This window comes from Natator depressus, chromosome 6, assembly GCF_965152275.1.
Source record: "Natator depressus isolate rNatDep1 chromosome 6, rNatDep2.hap1, whole genome shotgun sequence".
NCBI classification, from domain to species: Eukaryota; Metazoa; Chordata; order Testudines; family Cheloniidae; genus Natator; species Natator depressus.
In genome coordinates, this window is record NC_134239.1 from 11,001,979 (window position 1) to 11,020,231 (window position 18,253).

General features: G+C 51.1%; 1 protein-coding gene across 1 annotated transcript; it reads right to left on the reverse strand.

Annotated features, from left to right (window-relative positions):
- Nucleotides 1–7,370: 7,370 nt before the first annotated feature.
- LOC141989679 (zinc finger protein 92 homolog) lies at nt 7,371–18,083 on the reverse strand. The gene is made up of 5 exons (XM_074956613.1): nt 17,778–18,083; nt 17,391–17,517; nt 16,601–16,717; nt 8,071–8,434; nt 7,371–7,511 (listed from the first exon to the last, which is right to left on the reverse strand). The coding sequence occupies exons 1-4, from the start codon at nt 18,081–18,083 to the stop codon at nt 8,076–8,078; spliced, it is 909 nt and encodes a 302-aa protein (XP_074812714.1). The 3' UTR covers nt 7,371–7,511; nt 8,071–8,075.
- Between the last annotated feature and the right edge of the window lie 170 nt (nt 18,084–18,253).

Genomic DNA, 18,253 nt, shown 5'->3' on the forward strand with positions numbered 1-18,253 from the left:
CCCAAACCCTTGGATCTTAAGAACAATGAAAAAGCAATCAGGTTCTTAAAAGAAGAATTTTAATTAAAGAAAAGGTAAAAGAATCACCTCTGTAAAATCAGGATGGTAAATACCTTACAGGGTAATCAGATTCAAAACCTAGAGAATCCCTCTAGGCAAAACCTTAAGTTACAAAAAGACACAAAAACAGGAATATACATTCCATCCAGCACAGCTTATTTTACCAGCCATTAAACAAAAGGAAATCTTACGCATTTCTAGCTAGATTACTTACTAACTTTACAGGAGTTAGGTTTCAGAGTAGCAGCCATGTTAGTCTGAATCCGCAAAAAGAAAAGGAGTACGTGTGGCACCTTAGAGACTAACAAATTTATTTGAGCATAAGCTTTCGTGAGCTACAGCAACATCCGATGAAGTGAGCTGTAGCTCACGAAAGCTTATGCTCAAATAAATTTGTTAGTCTCTAAGGTGCCACACGTCCTCCTTTTCTTTTTACAGGAGTTGTAAGTCTGCATTCCTGATCTGTTGCCAGCAAAAGCATCACACAGACAGAACAACCCTTTGTTCCCCCCTCCAGATTTGAAAGTATCTTGTCCTCTCATTGGTCATTTTGGGTCAGGTGCCACCTAGGTTACCATAGCTTCTTAATCCTTTACAGGTGAAAGGGTTTCGCCTCTGGCCAGGAGGGATTTTATAGCACTGTATACAGAAAGGTGGTTACCCTTCCCTTTATATTTATGACAGAGGTATTTTACAGATCACACTCTGGCTGTAAGTATCAGGGGATCGCCGTGTTCTTCTTGTTTTTGTGGATACAGACTGAGTCCAGTGGCACCTTAAAGACTAACAGATTTATTTGAGCATAAGCTTTCATGGGTAAAACCCCCACTTCTTCAGATGCAAGAGCCTTCTCTGGCTGTAGTGTGCATTTGTTACAGGACCCTGTTGCCCCTAACTCCAGCACCCCCTAACCTTTGTTAACCCAAGGCCAGCACCGTCCCTCGCTGATGAAGAGGATGCTGGTCTATGGGGTAGTGTCTCCCCTTCTCATCCTTCCTCTGCGGGACCTTTCCTCTGTCCCACAGCACCTCCCTTAAGGTGGCTGGGTCTCTGATCCCCCTCCCCCATCTAGCAGCTGCTTCGCATAAGAGGGGGGCAGTCCAGTCCCTGTGGTTCAGGCAGCCGGAGGTAACAGCAACGGTGGCTGAAGAGGGGAAGGGCCTTGGGACAGGTGGTGTGGGGCAGGGAGGGTCACCAGGAGCCTCAGAACACCTGGGTCCCATCCCCAGCTCTGTAAGCGGGATAGTGGGTTAGAGCAGGGGGGTCTCAGAGTCAGGACACCTGGGTTCTATCCCTGGCTCTGGGAGAGGAGTGGAGGCTGGTGGGTTAAAGTAGTGGGGGCTGGAAGCCAGGACTACCCTGAAATGGGATCTCAGCCATGTCTTCTTGTGATGCCTCCTGCAGAGATGGGACCCACCCAACCCTGATCTCAACACCAACCTGGCTGACAACATCAAGCACTGCTGGAGCAATAGCATGCCCAAAGCACCCATTGATATGGCCATCGAGGGAGGAGTACGTAGCCGCATCCAGGCAGCCCAGCTCACAAGGCAGAGGGGCTCATGAGCAGCAGCCTCGCTGCATTGTCTGGGCCATGCCGAGGGGCAGGGCCATCCTTACCCATACGCAAAGTACGCAGCTGCGTAGGGCAAATTTCCTGGTGTCCTGCACAGCTGCCTGTTGCTCCAGCCCCTGCCCTGCCTCTTCCCCATGACCCCCCCTTCCCGCCCCTGCTCTGACCCAGCCCTGCCCCCACTCCACCCCTTCGCCAAAGCCCCTGCCCTGCTCCGCCCCACCCTGCCCCTTCCCCACCCCTGCTCTGCCCCCACTGCCCTGAGGACGGCAGCAGGGTAGGGCCTGCACTCACTGGCAGCGGGAAGTGCAGCGGCCTGGCCCCAGCCACACCGCCGGTGAGTGCTGGGGGGTGGGTCCTCCCTGCCCTGCCCCAGCTAGGCTTGGGGCCAGCCCCGCCCCCTCCCACAGAGGCCTGCCCCCCCGGGGGGGCTGCATAGGGCCGCAGAATAGCTAGGGACAGCTCTGCCAAGGGGCACTGGGAGCCTTGAATGAGGGAGCGAGGCTGGGCTTGTGGCTACAGGGCTGGGCTACAGAACTCCCGGTGTCTACTCCCAGCTCTGCCACTTGCTGCCTCTGTGACCTTTGGTCACAGGGAATTGCCAGACGGGATCAGAGCAGAGGTGTGTCCACTCCAGTGTCCTGTTTCCAGCACCAGAGGCTGCAGAGGTTGGTGTAAGAATCCTGCAGTAGCGGATGGGGGGGGATAATCATCCTGTGCTCGTGTCACTCAGTGGGTCACACCGGGAAATACCAGATTCAGGACAAACTGCTGAGAAATAGGGCAGACACACGCCAAAATTGCTGGTTATTTTTCCAGAAGATATACCAAACCAGCAACAAAAGTAAACTCCTGTCTCACCACAGTGGCTAATAGTCAGAAATGCAGCCGCCTTAGGTATCCCAGGCCTTGTTTCATCACCCACACACTAGACTTAATGATGAGTGGTTATTGAAAACCAACTTCATCAAACAAGGAGTTCTTCTGAGCCCAAAGGCCCAGCCACAAACCCAGGTTAATATACAGCTCAGATCTTGCCCAATAATCGCTGTTGCCAATCCTTTGGTATCTAATATCTAAAGCAGGGGTCTCAATCTCAAATGACCACGAGGGCCACATGAGGATTAGTACCTTGGCCCGAGGGCTGCATCATTGACACCCCCCCCACCTGCAGCCCCGCCCCCACTCCACCCCTTCCATGAGGCTCTGCCCCTGCCCTGCCTCTTCCCTGCCCCCATTCCAACCCCTTCCCCAAAATCCCCACCCCAACTCCGCCCCCTCCCTGCCCCCAGGGGGTGCAGGTAGGGTGTGGCGGGGGCTCAGGGCAGGGAGTTGAGGTGCAGGAGGGGTGTGGGGTGCAGCAGGGGGCTCAGGGTGCAGGAGGGGTGTGGGGTGCAGCAGGGGGCTCAGGGCAGGGGGTCGGGGTGCAGGAGGGGGTTCAGGGCAGGGGGTTCGGCTGCAGGAGGGGTTTTGGGGGGCAGGCTCTGGCCTGGCACGCACCGGGGCAGGGCAGGCTCCCTTCCTGCCTGCCTGCCCTGCCCCCGCGCCGCTCCGGGAAGCGGACGGAACCTGGGGGAGGGGGGGTACAGGGGTCTGTGTGTTGCCCTGGCTGCTCCTCCAGGTACCTCCCCCGAAGCTCCCATTGGCCGGGAACAGGGAACTGCGTGTTTGAGATTGAAAGCCATGTGTTTAAGACCCCTGAGCTAAAGGTTTATGTATAAGCGAAAGAAAGAGGTGAGGGTAAAAACTGTTAAAGGAATCAAATACATACACACATTGCAAAGTGCTTGTGTCCGGTTTGAAGCAGTGATGGAATAAACTGTTGGCTTGTTAAGTCTCTGATGGCATCCAAAAGAATGGAAGGTCCCGAGTCAATTGGTTAGAACGCTCCTTTTATTATAAGTCCATAGTCCAGAGATCAGTGCAGGGAAGAGGCAAAATGCAGATGTTTCTAGGGCTTTTTATAGCTTCTGCCAGGCCTAAGTGTTTCATGAGTTTCTTATTTCTTTTTTAGTATTTTGCTAAATGTGCCAAATAAATCAATAACCAGCTCTGCATTTTGTCTCATACGTGGGTGTATTGTCCAACTTTACATTGTTAGATTTACCTGACAGGCTCTGTGTGTTTTGTATAAAATACTGCTGAAAACAAGTATGATGGTCTGTGAGACTTAACTGTCAATAAAACTAACTTGAACGTATGCTTAAAGTAGTTTATCTATAAAATAATATGCAGTTTGGTTTGAGTGTATGCTTAATTGTTTTGAGAAAGAGGAGGGAAGGGTGGATGTTAAAGTGTTATGTGTCTGTATGTGTGTAGAGAGGTCAGAAAACAACATTTATAGCTCTGGTAAAAAGTGCAATCAACTCTAACATAAAATAGTGTAAACTAGCCCTACATTTTGTCTACATGGGGTGTATTGAACAATTGAACACTGTTAGATTTCCTTTAAGCTAGGCTGTGTGCGTATTCTGTATAAAATAATGCTGAAAAACAAGTATGAATGTGTATGTGAGTGGATGACATCTATAAAACTAATTTGAATGTATGCTTATGGTGGTTCATAAGTTGTCTTGAATGAATGCTTATTCGTTTTGGGAAGTAGGGCTGGGAGGGGTTTGTGACTGGGGCTGTGTGTGCAGGCTTTTGGGTTTTATTTATTTTTTTCTTTTTAATTTCTCTATCCCTTCACCCACTGCCACAATATACATAGGAAAGAACAGGTCTACCTCATATAACTGAGCAGCATGAGCTCCAAAATGAACACTTACTACGGTTCTTCTCTCCCGTGTCTTGTGGGCCACAAACAGACCACTGAGACCGGCTAGACCCCTCCGGAGTGGAGAATTCCTGACTCGCTGTGCCACCGGATGACCCTACCACCGACTCCACAATGTTCTCCAGCTTGACCTTTGTCCAGGACTTCGTTCTTGGGCTTGAGCCCCCTGTCCACCTCCTGCAGCCCCGCCAAAGTATCCACAGGGCTCTTGGCGGTGGAAGTGAGGTCACCACCAAGGGTGGCATCCAGCTCCTGATAGAAGGGGTAGGTCTTCAGCGCGGGACCAGAGTGACGGTTTGCCTCCCTTGCCTTCTGGTACGCCTGCCTCAGCTCCTTTCTCTTCGCTCAGCACTGCTGCCTCCTCCCGCCCCGTAACCGGACTTTTGGTTCGGGCACCATTTAGGGTTGCCAGATCCCAAAAGCCAGACACCCAGAAACCCTAAATGGCACCCGGACACAAAAGCCAAAACCTGGACAGGTGGCAACCCTACCAGTCATACAATAAGTACACACTGTGGAACAGGCCCCTCCTTTCATCTCATTAAAAGCTGGGGCATTCCTGGGTGGTCAGATCACTCCTTGCCCAGTTTGGCAGTGTGAAGCCCAGTGTTTTCATTTAAAGGCACAGCAAGACATTACACACTGAAGAGCTGTTTTTAAAGGCAGTGTGGTTCAGTGGGCTGAGCTATGGGCTGGGATCCAGGAGACCAGAGTTCCATTCCCAGCTCTGCTGCTGGCCTGTTGACTGACCTTGGGTGAGGCTCTCTGTGCCTTGGTTTCCCCATTTGTATAATGGGGATTGAGGCACTAAGTGGCTTTGTGGCACTAAGTGGCTGTACATCGCAAAGCTGGCCCCCATCTTCAAGTATTTCAATAGAATAATATATTTCAAGTACAACCAAATTAAACAACCCTCCTACCCCAAGTGTTGTGAGGGATTTTTTCCTTCTCCAGCCCCAAAGCACAGGTCAGAGTGGGCTGTGTCAATCCAATCAAGGTGCTATTGTGTAAGCGGTGGGATGATCAAAGCATCAGACAGACTTTCATGGAGGGGAGAAAGCAGCCACTGCCCAAAGGAAATGAAGCCCACACTGTGCAGCCGGCTACTGCTGCCTTCAGCCCACCTTTGCACATCTGGTGCAATGGCTGCTGCCCTGCAAGAGGCATTGTGCTGTTTGACTCTCCTCTGAGAACATCCACAACCATTTCGCCGTGTGCATAAGCTGTTTTTACAACAGAGAATTCATCTCTTCACTGCAGTGTGAGCTGTCGGGGGGAGGGGAGGAGAGGGGAGGGGAGGGGAGGTGAGGTGAAGAGATGGCAACTTAAAGCTCTTCTTCACAGACACATGGTAAAATAAAAACAAACTTCCTTCCCTACTTTTAACCATGCATGCACAATTCATAACTTCTGAAGCATCCTGGTGGATTCTTCATCTCTGGCAATTTTAATATCAAGACTGGATTTAAAAAAAAAAAGGAAAGTTCTGCTGTAGTTCAAACAGGCATTAACTCAGGGAACTTCTTTGGCCTGTGTTATACAGGAGCTCAGGCTGAATGTGGTCTCCTGTATAGACCTGGGGAAATTGTGCGCCACTGCACAGGCGCAGAATTCATGTCCCCAGCAGACTTTTTTTTTCCCTTTGGCAGAAAATACATTTTGCCAGCGAGGCGCTGCAGTTACACCTTTCTCCCACCAGGAGCTGTTATGGCGCCAGAACAGAGGGCAGCCAGCTCAGAGCTGTAGCAGAAGTGGCATTCCTCACAGCAAACTGCCCAAAAGGGCCAGGTGAGGAAGCAGGCAATATGCGGGGGGGGGGGGGGGGGCAGACAGAGCAGGGCACATAGGGCTGCTGCGGGGATCACATAGGCTGGGGTTCAGAAGGGCTGGTGGGGGGGAAGACTGGGGTGAGGGTCTAAGTGGGAGTGGACCCTCCCCCCAGGAGGACCACACAGGGACAGGGGCTACACAGGGGCAGGTGTGGCTGAGTGGGAGTGCAGGGTCACACAGGGATAGGGGAAGGAAGGTGCAGGGACACACAGGAGTGGGGCAGATGTGCCTAACTGAATGGGAGAGGCTAGGGAGTCAGCCAGGGAAGCATGGGGGAGGCTCCCCAACTCTCTAACAATCCCCGCCCCCCCAAATCTGTTACATACTTCTCCCACCCACACCCAACAACCCTCCTGCTTCACTCCCAGGCTACTTCCAGCAATTACTTCCCTCTCTCTCAGCTCCTCTGTTACTCCTGACTCCCCCAAGCCTTTGTACTACTGCTGAGGGGTGCAGGAAATAGGTTTCTGTATTATAGTTTACATGAATTCTTACTCAGAGTTCTGTGTTAATATGCCTCGTAAAGAATTTATTTGTCAAAAAACACTTTCTGAATCTTTTTTTTGTTCCCTCCATTGCTACAGACATACTTGCTGACAGGAATTTTGAAATTAATTACCAAAATAACTGAAACTAGTGTTCATGCATCTGATGAAGTGAGCTGTAGCTCACAAAAGCTTATGCTCAAATAAATGTGTTAGTCTCTAAGGTGCCACAAGTCCTCCTTTTCTTTTTGCAGATACAAACTAACACGGCTGCTACTCTGAAACCAGTGTGATTATATTGTGTTATTTTGACAAATTAAATATGCAAAATTTTAAAATATTGTTTGCAGAATTTTTAGGGGCAGAATTCCCCCAGGAGTAATGGGAAACTCTCTCTGTGCACCTGCCAGTCACACAGTTCATCAGGCCTCATGGTCAGTTAGGGCCTGGAACACTTTGATTGGTTGCACTTTACATTGGCTTTTCCACCTGCTGTGTGAATGCATCAGCTTTTTTAATAGCAAAGAAACACCTGGTTAGACAGACCTTTGTTACACATTAGGGGCGTAGTTCTTCTTCATCACATTCCTATTTAAAGTAGACAGCATGTGCAGTTCCTGAATCTTCTTTCAATCACACACACTAGGCTGTCCTACCCTACCCCTCAGCCCGATTCATGCTGAAGGAGGACTGCAAATCCCACCTCTAGATGTCACCCAAGAGTCACCCGCTGGCTGGAACAGAGCTAGGTGTGGGGGGGAGGAAGTTCCTGGCTGGGTCCCATCTAGACGGGAGGAGAGAGAGAGAGAGAAGGGGTTATCCTGGCTACACCCCAGTGAAATGAGTGAGTGAGTGTAGGACAGAAAGAGAGACATGGCTGGATCCCACCTACATGAGGGGGAGGGCTCCCTAATGCAGTAGGCTGTGATCATCTGCTCTAAACTCCCTCCACCTGTCTGCTCTTCCCCACACTTGCTCAGCCAAATCCCCTCCCCTGCCCCCCAGTCTCTCTGCTGGGCATCATGGGGACAGGACCACTCCCTGGTCTGCATCTGCTGGCGCTGTGTCAGGCCCACGGGCTGCCAGAAGCCCCTCAGGCCCTGGCGGTGGCAGAGGGGCACCGGTGTGCGTGACCGGGTGCCGGGTGAGGTTGGCCAATCTAGCAAAGTGCTTGCGCCAGTCAGCACAGCTGTACTGCTGCTCTCGGCTGTGAAAGAACCAATGTGATTGCAAGGAGGAGGCCCGTGCAAAGCTCTTGCTGCAGCCAGTGTGTCGGAATGTCCTCCCCTCAGTGTGCGTGCACTGGTGCTGGGTGGGTGGATTGGTTTTTTTCACATTCTTACCAGAATCATAACAGTGGTTCGGCTGCTCCCCGATGTGTGCGCTGGTGTGTTCTCAGGGTTGAACTCTGTGCAAAATCCTTGCCGCAGTCAGAGCAGCGGTGCAGCCACTCCCTGGTGTGCGTGCACTGGTGCTGGTTCAGCGCGGACGGGTTGCTGAACCTCTTGGCGCAGTCGATGCAGTGGTGGGGACGCTGGCCCATGGGGAGTCTCTGGTGTGTAGCAAGGTCTGGTCTCTGGCTGAGTTTACCCCGGGGATGGACTGCGTCCTGTGCATGGATCCCTCTGTGGGATGTGGAATCCTGCTTCCCTACCGTGCTTTCTCCACATTCAGACTGTGTCCGCGTTCCCCCCAGGATCCCGAGCCCTGCTGGAGAGAGCTCACGGTTAAGGCTACAGGTTTGTCAAGGATGGAAAATGTCACAGATGGAGCGATTTCACCATTTGTCTGTGACTGTTTTTTGGATGGGTGCCTCACCCTGCAATGGCGGCTTCTGTCTCACAGAACGCCTCTCTCTGGGTACTGAGACCTGGTCTGCGGGGTTACAGCACCACTCAGATTTGCCCCCGCCCCCCAGTGATAATGGTAGGGGAGGCAAGCCAAACTACAGTGAATGGCCTTGCCACCCAGATCCTCTCTAGCCCGCACCAACCCCTCTGCACCAGGCTGCGGTCAGGTTTGCAGCACTGGGGGAGGTGCTGGGTGGGTGCCCCATGGCGAGGAAGAGGGCAGGTTTTGTTAAAAATCAAGGAGCAGTCACAGGAAGTTTAGTGACTTGTGACTTTTACTAAATTTTCTGTAATTTTTTATACAAAATGCCATGACAAATCTGCAGCCTGACTCAGGGTGGTTCTACCCTATGTTGTTTGCAGCACCTAGCGCCTGCTCCCTCGTGCGCCATGCACCTCTTGGGTTTTCTTTGATGATTAAACTGTAGCTTTCCCAGAATACAGACAGTGCCTGGCACAACAGGGCCCTTATCCAGAACTAGGTGCTCTAAGTGCTAAAAAATAGGGTCCAGGGTTTGTTTCAAATTGATTTTGGTTATATTTCAATCAGAGGTTTCTATTTACATGTGGCTGGTTCTTCACATTCTCCTGTTTTATACCATGAGGCCTGTTCCACAGTGTTTGCGCTGTTTTAACCATATTGGTTCAAAACTAGCTCATGTTGATGCAGTGAGACCGGTCTAAAGCTGCTTAGAACTACGCAATTTATTCCTGCGGGGGAGTGAGTCCTTTTCAAGGAATTCCTTCTAAAGCAGTCATTTACTCTCTGCCTGACGTTTCACTCTTTGTGCAAAACTAAAACTAAACTAAAACCCTCAAAAGGGTAGGGGGTTTTTTGGGGGTGGGAAGTGGGTTGAGGGGATGACAAGTCATTCAGGGTTTGTGTGATGCAATCAGAAAACCATGTCTTGTTTTACAACCCAATCAGTGACACTGCTGAGCTGGAAGGGGTGAATAGCTGCTACCTGGCAGGCCTTTGAGCTACAGACAGCCACAGACTGCATTCAAGCTGAGGGCTGGGCTAAGCATGGACACTGAAGCAATGTAAGTAAGAACGATTTCGTGCCACTAAGAGAGCAGGAAGAGAGGGGATGTAACAATGGCCATTCCACCCCCACTCCCTCACACCCAGCCTATACACCAGGGTACTCCAAGCTGTGGCCTGAAGGACGATTTCGTCTGGCTACCAAACATGCCCAGCAGCAGCTGCCTGGAACGTGGGGCAGTTTTAGAGCGTTACAGTGAAGCGCTGGAAGTGCCGGAGACCTGCTCTACAAAATGGCGTCCTCCGTGTGGTGTTACCTCACACTCATCACACGTGACTGATCCTGCCCTGCCCTGAGTCACGCCCATCTTTCTCCTTGTTCGCTGGGGCAGGTTTCTCCAGCCTGAGAGGTCATGTGTGAAGTGAAGCAGCAGAGAGGGGGTGAGGTGGAAACCTCGAGAGGACAGCGCCTTCTCTGCCAAGGGCCAGTGACTCTGGGATGCTCTCCCAGGCTGCAAGGAGGTTTTTGTCCCCATCTGAAGTATTTCTGGATCCAGGTGCCAAGGGCCTTAGGGCACCAGCACGTACAGCCTGAGTCAGGAGGGGCAGGCATGAAGCCCATTTGAAAAATCTCTTGGGCACCCCGGCTTGGTATGATTTTCTGAGATATGGGAAGCCTAGAAGGTGGTGTTGCGGTCTATGGACCGGCAGGCGTGTCTTTCTAGCCAGGTGCTTGTCTGACCCCCAGTGCCAGACCCACTGACACACACAGATGGATTTTATCCTCATAGCCCCAGTGCCCTTTCCATTACACAGCTGGGGAATCTGAGGCATGCTGGAGCTGTAGTGACTCGCTTCTAGAACTGAACCAAGATCTTCTGAATCCTACTGCAATGTCCTACCCACTAGGTAAATGCAGCTCCCATATGCTCCCCCACCACAGAGACCTCTCTCTTTCCCTCAGCATCCCTCAAATCTTCCCCCTCCACACATTGTCCCATATCACTATCCCACCCTCTTCCAACTCCCAACCTCCCCATCTCCGATCCACTTCTCTTTCACAGCTTTGAGGTCCCATCATTTTTAGGTCCCATCCTAGGTCACAGATATCCAATGAGTAGGAAAGAGAGGAAGTATGATAATAAGACTCCCTGGCTTAACCAGGAGATCTTCAATGACCTGAAACTCAAAAAAAAAGAGTTTCTACTTCTGTCATAAATATAAAGGGAGGGGTAAACACCTTTAAAATCCCTCCTGGCCAGAGGAAAAACCATTTCACCTGTAAAGGGTTAAGAAGCTAGGATAATCTCGCTGGCACCTGACCAAAATGACCAATGAGGAGACAAGATACTTTCAAAGCTGGAGGGGGGGAGAAACAAAGGTTCTCGCGGTCTGTGTGATGCTTTTGCCCGGAACAGAACAGGAATGGAGTCTTAGAACTTAGTAAGTAATCTAGCTAGATATGCGTTAGATTCTCTTTTGTTTAAATGGCTGATAAAATAAGCTGTGCTGAATGGAATGGATATTCCTGTTTTTGTGTCTTTTTGTAACTTAAGGTTTTGCCTAGAGGGATTCTCTATGTTTGGAATCTGATTACCCTGTAAGGTATTTACTATCCTGATTTTACAGAGATGATTCTTTTATTTTTTCTTCTATTAAAATTCTTCTTTTAAGAATCTGATTGCTTTTTCATTGTTCTTAAGATCTAAGGGTTTGGGTCTGTGTTCACCTATGCAAATTGGTGAGGATTTTTATCAAGCCTTCCCCAGGAAACGGGATGTAGGGTTTTGGGGGGAAAGACGTTTCCAGGCGGGCTTTTTCCCTGTTATATATATTTGTTAGACGCTTGGTGGTGGCAGCAATAAAGTCCAAGGGCAAAAGGTAAAATAATTGGTACCTTGGGGAAGTTTTAACCTAAGCTGGTAAAAATAAGCTTAGGGGGTTTTCATGCAGGTCCCCACATCTGTACCCTAGAGTTCAGAGTGGGCAAGGAACTTTGACAACTTCTTGTATGACTAAGTCAAGTTACAAAGGATGAATATTTAAAAACAAACAAACAAACAAAAAAGCACGACAAGCATGTAGGGACAAAATTAGAAAAGCCAAGGCAAAACAAAAAGCTAAACTAGCTAGGGATATAAAGAGGAACAAGAAAGCATTTTATAAATACAAGGGAAACAAGAGGAAGACGAAGGGCAGGCTAGGCCCATAACTAAATGAAGAGGGAGAGACAATAAGAGAAAAAGCAGCAATGGCCAAACTGTTAAATGCCTCTTTTGTTTCGTTTTCACCAAAAAAATTAGCAGTAATCAGTCAACTAAGATAGTGAACACCAGTGTCAATGGGGTAGGATCTGAGCCTAAAATAGGAAAGGAAAATAGTTATGAATTACTTGGGCCTGGTCCACAGTACATGATTATGTTGAATTTAAACGCGTTAGGTTGAATTAAAACGAAATCCATCCACACAACGAACCCCGTTTTGTCGACTTAAAGGGCTCTTAAAATCAAGTTCTGTACTCCTCCCTGGCAAGGGGAGTAGTGGTAAAATCAACATCACCGGTTCAAATTTGGGGTACTGTGGACACAATTCCACAGTATTGGCCTCCGGGAGCTATCCCAGAATGCTCCACTGTGACCGCTCTGGACAACAGTTTCAACTCAGATGCACTAGCCAGGTAGTCAGGAAAAGCCCCGGGAACTTTTGAATTTCATTTCCTGTTTGAGCAGCATGGTGAGCTCATCAGTGACCATGCACAGCTCACCAGCACAAACAGGTGACCATGCAGTCCCAGATGCGCAAATGAGCTCCAGCTCCGGGAGGTACTGGACTGGATCTCATCGCAGTATGGGGAGAAGAATCTGTGCAGGCAGAACTCTGTTCAAAAATCAGAACGCCAACATATATGAGAAAATCTCCCAGGGCATGACGGACAGAGGCTACTCCAGGGATACACAGCACTGCCCTGTGAAAATTACGGGGCTCAGGCAAGCCTACCAAAAGACAAAAGAGGCGAACGGTCACTTGAGGTCACAGCCCCATACATGCCGCAACTATGATGAGATGCACGCAAATCTGGGGAGGGGATGCTATCACTACCCCACCACTGTCCGTGGACACCTGCAAGGGGGGTCTCACAGAGCAGGGAGGATGATTTTGTGGAGGAGGAAGAGGGCAGTGCACAGGCAGCAAGCGGTGAATCCATTCCCCCCGGCAGCCAGGAACTGTTCATCACCCTGGAGCCAATACCCTCCACCCCCTCCCAAGGCGGGCTCTGGCACTATGATGCCAGAGAAGGCACTTCTGGTGTACCTTTGTAAATACGAGACAGGGTTTAAAAGAAAGTGTGTTTAATGATTCCTTTGCCCTGAAGAATTGGGATGCATTAATGCTACTGGAATGGCCAGTAATGCTACTGGAAAAGTCCGCTCACGCTAGGCTGTTCGCGTTTGGCTTAAAGGGCTCAGCCCTGATCAGAGCCACGTGGTGGTGGTGGTGGAGGGGGGTCGTGTTGCGCATCGGCACAGAAACCGCAGGCTCTCCTTTTAAATGTACCATGAATTGCATGTTTCACTGAGAAAGAGTCTCCCCTTTGGTATCTTTTAAAATTCTACTCTCCCTTTTTCTCCTCCCGCAGGTGCAAATGTTTCCATGCTCCCCCTATCATCTCCGTCCCAGAGGCTGTCCCAGATTAGAAGGCGAAAAAAGATGCATTCAGGACAACATGTGTTCAGAGCTTAGGCAGTCCTCCCGCACTGACAGAGCCCAGCTGAATGCACGGAAACATACAATGGCAGAGTCCCGGAAAGCGTTCAATGAATGCGATGAGAGGAGGGAGGCGCGCGATGAGAGCAGGCAGGACGCCATGCTCAAGCTAATGGGGGAGCAAACTGCTCCACTGTCTGGGGGATCTGACGCGGGAAAGGCAGCAAGAGCACGCCCAGCTGTGCTCTTCTAATCGCCCTGGTGTCTGGCTGCGTGAAACTGGCCACCAGGCGATTTGCCTCGACCTCCCACCCCGCCATAAACGTCTCCCCCTTACTCTCACAGATAATGTGGAGCACACGGCAAGAAGCAATAACAATGGGAATACTGGTTTCGTCAAGGTCCAGTAAACTGCGCCAGCGAGCTTTTAAACGTCCAAATGCACATTCTACCACCATTCTGCACTTGCTCAGCCTATAGTTGAACGGCTCCTGACTACTGTCCGGGGTGCCTGTGTACGGCTTCATGAGCCATGGCATTAAGGGGTAGGCTGGGTCCCCGAGGATAACGATAGGCATTTCAACATCCCCAACAGTAATTTTATGGGCTGGGAAGTAAGTTCCTTCCTGCAGCTGTTCAAACAGACCAGAGTTCCTGAAGACACAAACGTCATGCATCTTTCCCAGCCATCCCATGTCGATGTCGGTGAAACGTCCTTTGTGATCCACCAGTGCTTGCAGTACCATTGAGAAGTACCCCTTGCGATTTACGTAGTGGCTGCCCTGGTGGTCTGGTGCCAAGATAGTGATATGCGTTCTGTCTATTTCCCCACCATAGTTAGGGAACCCCATCGCAGCAAAGCCATCCACAATGACCTGCACGTTTCCCAGAGTCACTACCCTTGATAGCAGCAGGTCAGTGATTGCACTGGCTACTTGCATCACAGCAGCCCCCACAGTAGATTTGCCCACTCCAAATTGATTCCCGACTGACGGGTAGCTGTCAGGCGTTGCAAGCTTCCACAGGGCTATCGCCACTCGTTTCTCAACTGTGAGGGCTGCTCTCATTTTGGTATCTTTGCACTTCAGGACAGGGGATAGCAAGTCACAAAGTTCAAGGAAAGTGGCATTACACATGCAAAAGTTTCACAGCCACTGGGAATCATCCCATACCTGCAACACTATACAGTCCCACCAGTCTGCTTGTTTCCCAGGCCCAGAATCAGCGTTTCACGGCATGAACCTGGCCCAACAGCACCATGATCTCCCAACTGCCACATCCTGTGCTTCCAGGAACATCTGAGTCCATGTCCTCATCACTATCGTCATCGCACTGTCATTGCTTCCTCGCCCGGTTTTGCAGATTCTGCACATACTGCAGGATAATGTGCGAGGTGTTTACAATGGTCACAACTGCAGCGGTGAACTGAACAGGCTCCATGCTTGCCGTGCTATGGCGTCTGCCCAGGTAATCCAGGAAAAAAGGCACAAAAGAATTGTTTGCTGTTGCTTTCACGGAGGGAGGGGAGAATGACGACATGTACCCAAAACCACCTTGCTCAGCCTATAATTGAAATGCTCCTTACTACTGTCCAGGCTTCATGAGCCACGGGAGCAAGGGGTAGGCGCGACCGCGTTGTGCTGCCGTCTGGGAGAGCAGCCCGAGGCAGAAGCCTCCAGCTCACAGGAGAGCAGAGTTGCAGCAGAAGTGGTGGAGCCATACACCGTTTACGAGGACAGCTATCAATCCTATTGCACCGTCTGCTGCAGAAAAAAGGCGCAAAACAATTGTCTGCCATTGCTTTCACGGAGGGAGGGGCGACTGACGACATGCACCCAAAACCACCCGCAACAATGTTTTTCCCCATCAGGCATTGGGAGCTTAACCCAGAATTCTAATGGGCGGCAGAGACTGCGGGAACTGTGGGATAGCTACCCAAAGTGCACCGTTCCAAGAGTCAATGCTAGCCATGGTACTGTGGATGCCCTCCACCAACTTAATGTGCTTAGTGGGGGCTGGCAGATGCGTGGAGTGAGCAGGCAGACACCGCTCAGCTCTGCTGCACTGCCGGGGCCCCGGGCCATTGTAAGTTGCCGGGGGCGGGGGACCACACCTGAGGGGTGGCAGGTGGGGCCAAGGGAGAGACCCGGCCCCAAAACTGCTGGAGCCCCACAGGCCACATAGTTTGAGACCTCCTGACCTAGAAGGAAATAAAGTAATAAGTAACAGTCTGCATGGATTTGTCAAGAACAAATTATGTCTAACCAACTTAATATTCTTATGAACAATTTAAAGTTGGGTGGGGTTGCAAGCGCATTAAAGGACAGGATTAGAATTTAAAGTGATCTTGACAAACTGGAGAAATGGTCAGAACTGAAATGACAGCTTAGGAAGGAGTACTGCAGAAAACCATCTGGGGTTACAGTGGATCACAAATTAAATATGAGTCAATGTAATACTGTTGAAAAGAAAAAAAGCAAATATTCTGGGATGTATTAGCAGGAGTGTTGCAAGCAAGATGTGAGAAGTAATTCTTCTACTCCTCTCAGCACGGGTAAGGTCTCAACTGGACTCCTGTGTCCAGTTCTGGGCCCCGCACTTCAGAAAGGATGTAGACAAACTGGACGGGGTCAGAGGAGAGCAATGAGAATGATTAAAGATCTAGAAAACATGACCTACGAGGAAAGATTGAAAAAATTGGATTTGTTTAGCCTGGCAAAGGAAAGACTGAGGGGGGCTTAACAAGATTCTTCAAGTACATAAAAGGTTGTTACAAAGTAGAAGGTGATAAATTGTTCTCCTTATTCACTGAGGCCAGGACAAGAAGTAATGGGCTTAAATTGCAGCAGGGTAGATTTAGGGTAGATATTAGGAAAAACTTCCAAACTCTAAGTGTAGTAAAGCACTGGAACAAATTACCTGGGATGGTTGTGGAATCTCCATCATGGGAGGCTTTTAAGAACAGGTTAGACAAACACCTGGACTAGATAATACGTAGTCCTGTCTCTAGTAGAGAGGACTGGACTAGATGACCTACTGAGGTCCCTTCTAGTCCTACATTTCTATAATTTCTAGGATTCATAGATATCAATCATTGTGCCCATCCAGCCTGGCTTCCTGCCTATCCCAGCCAGGGAAACTCCCCCAGTGATTCCTGCCTCCAGCCCAGTAACTCCTTCCCCTCCAAAATAAATACTGGCCCCTAATTCCCAGCCTCCATTTGTCCCCTTCAGTTCCCAGGCAGTGGATTTCACTCTGCCTTTGCCTTCTACATTAAGGAGCCGTCCACTAGCAGGTGCGTAAATCAGAAGGGATTGGATTATTACGACTCACCTCGGAATGGGCTCTCTGGCCCGGAGCTTTCCCTGGAGTCCTCAGCATCCCGAATCCAGAGCTCTGCCTCCCCAACCTCTATCTGGTGGATTAAGTCTGGTGTGGAACCTGAATAGCCTGTTTGGGGGGAATTAATCAGTTTTATTACTAAAGTTTTGCGGGTAGGGACTCATTTATATGTCGGTGCATCCCAGCACAGTAGGGCTCCGATCTCGGTCAGTGTTTGTCTCTGCAGCACTCGGTGCGATGAGGCCCCAATCTCAGACACTGCTTGAGAGGAAAGCACAAGAGATCTCAAGCAGGAGAATAAAGAAATTAAACTTCCTTAGAGGAGATTTCGTCCCGTCTCCCGCCAGGCAAGTTGAGTTCGTACTCTGAAGCAGCAATGTCTATGATCCTTCTCAATTTGCTTTGGGACTGAGTCCTGGCAGGTGTCACTGTTATACAGACCTACCATTTTTTTGCTTAGCGTGCAAGAATTGTTCAAATGTACAGTTAAGATTATGATGTTCATTCTTTCTGGGGAGGTGGGGAGCTGTTTTCTTCCTGCCTTATTAGTCTTATTTGCTCATATGCTGTTTGCAACCAGCCCTGTGCCAGGACTGAGGTAGGTAAACAAGTTACACTAAGACTAGCCCAAGGCTCTGTAGCCCTGAGTTCTTCAACAGGAAGCCGAACTGAAAGAGGCTGTCATTTGCCACTACTCAGCCATCGGGTGGCACATGCCAGGGGTGGCATTAAGGGAACACAGACATTGGACAGCTATGAGTAGAGATAAATTGGTCCTTACCCAAGGAAACGAGGGCCCGGTAATTCCTCAGCATCTGGTCCCGGTACAGCTGCTTCTCTGGCCGGGACAAGAGCTCCCACTCCTCCCGGCTGAAATACAGAGCCACGTCCTCAAACGCCACCCGCAGCTGCTGGCACAAGCGTTACACACTCAGCACCCTCCGCTCCAGCCCCAGCCCGGGGCCTCGCCCGGAGGAAGGGGCCGCGCCCGGCTCCGCGTGTCCGCCCGGCCCGGGGCCCCCAGCGCCGCTCCCCGGCCCCAGCGCTCCGGCTGCGGCAGCCCCCAGCCCCGGGGTCACTAGCGCGGGAGGGACCCGGCCCCGGCCCTCCTCGGCCCCAGCCGGGACCAGCCAGTGCCCGGCCGGGGAGTCCCCGCCCCGCGTCCTACCTGCGCCAGCCCCGCTGCAGCCATTGCCGGGCTCGGCTCCGCCCCGGCCGCTTCCTCCGCCTGGGCAGCGACCTCCTGCCTCGGGGCTGGTGCCTCCCTCCCCGGGGCCGCCTCCCGCCCACTCCCTGCCCGGCCCCGCGCCTGCGCCGCCAGCTCCAGCAGCCGGGGGAGGCCCCAGCACAGCGACCTTCCTGCCCAGCGCCCGGACGCCTGGGTCCCGAGTCCGGCCGCTGGGGGCGCTCGCGGCACCTGGTCCCCGGGCGGCAGGAGCCTGTAAGGGGGCAGCCCGGTCCCCGCCCCTGACATGTGCGTGGGGCCCCCTTGTGCTGTGGGGAGCTGGGAGCCCGGACTCCCTCGGCTCTGGGAGGAGAGCGGGGACTAGTGGGTACAAGAGGGCCTTGGCCAGGCTGTGCAGCGTGGGAGTGTCACAGTAACACACGGTTCGGGCTGTGGTTGCTGCTTGGCTGCCTGAGGTT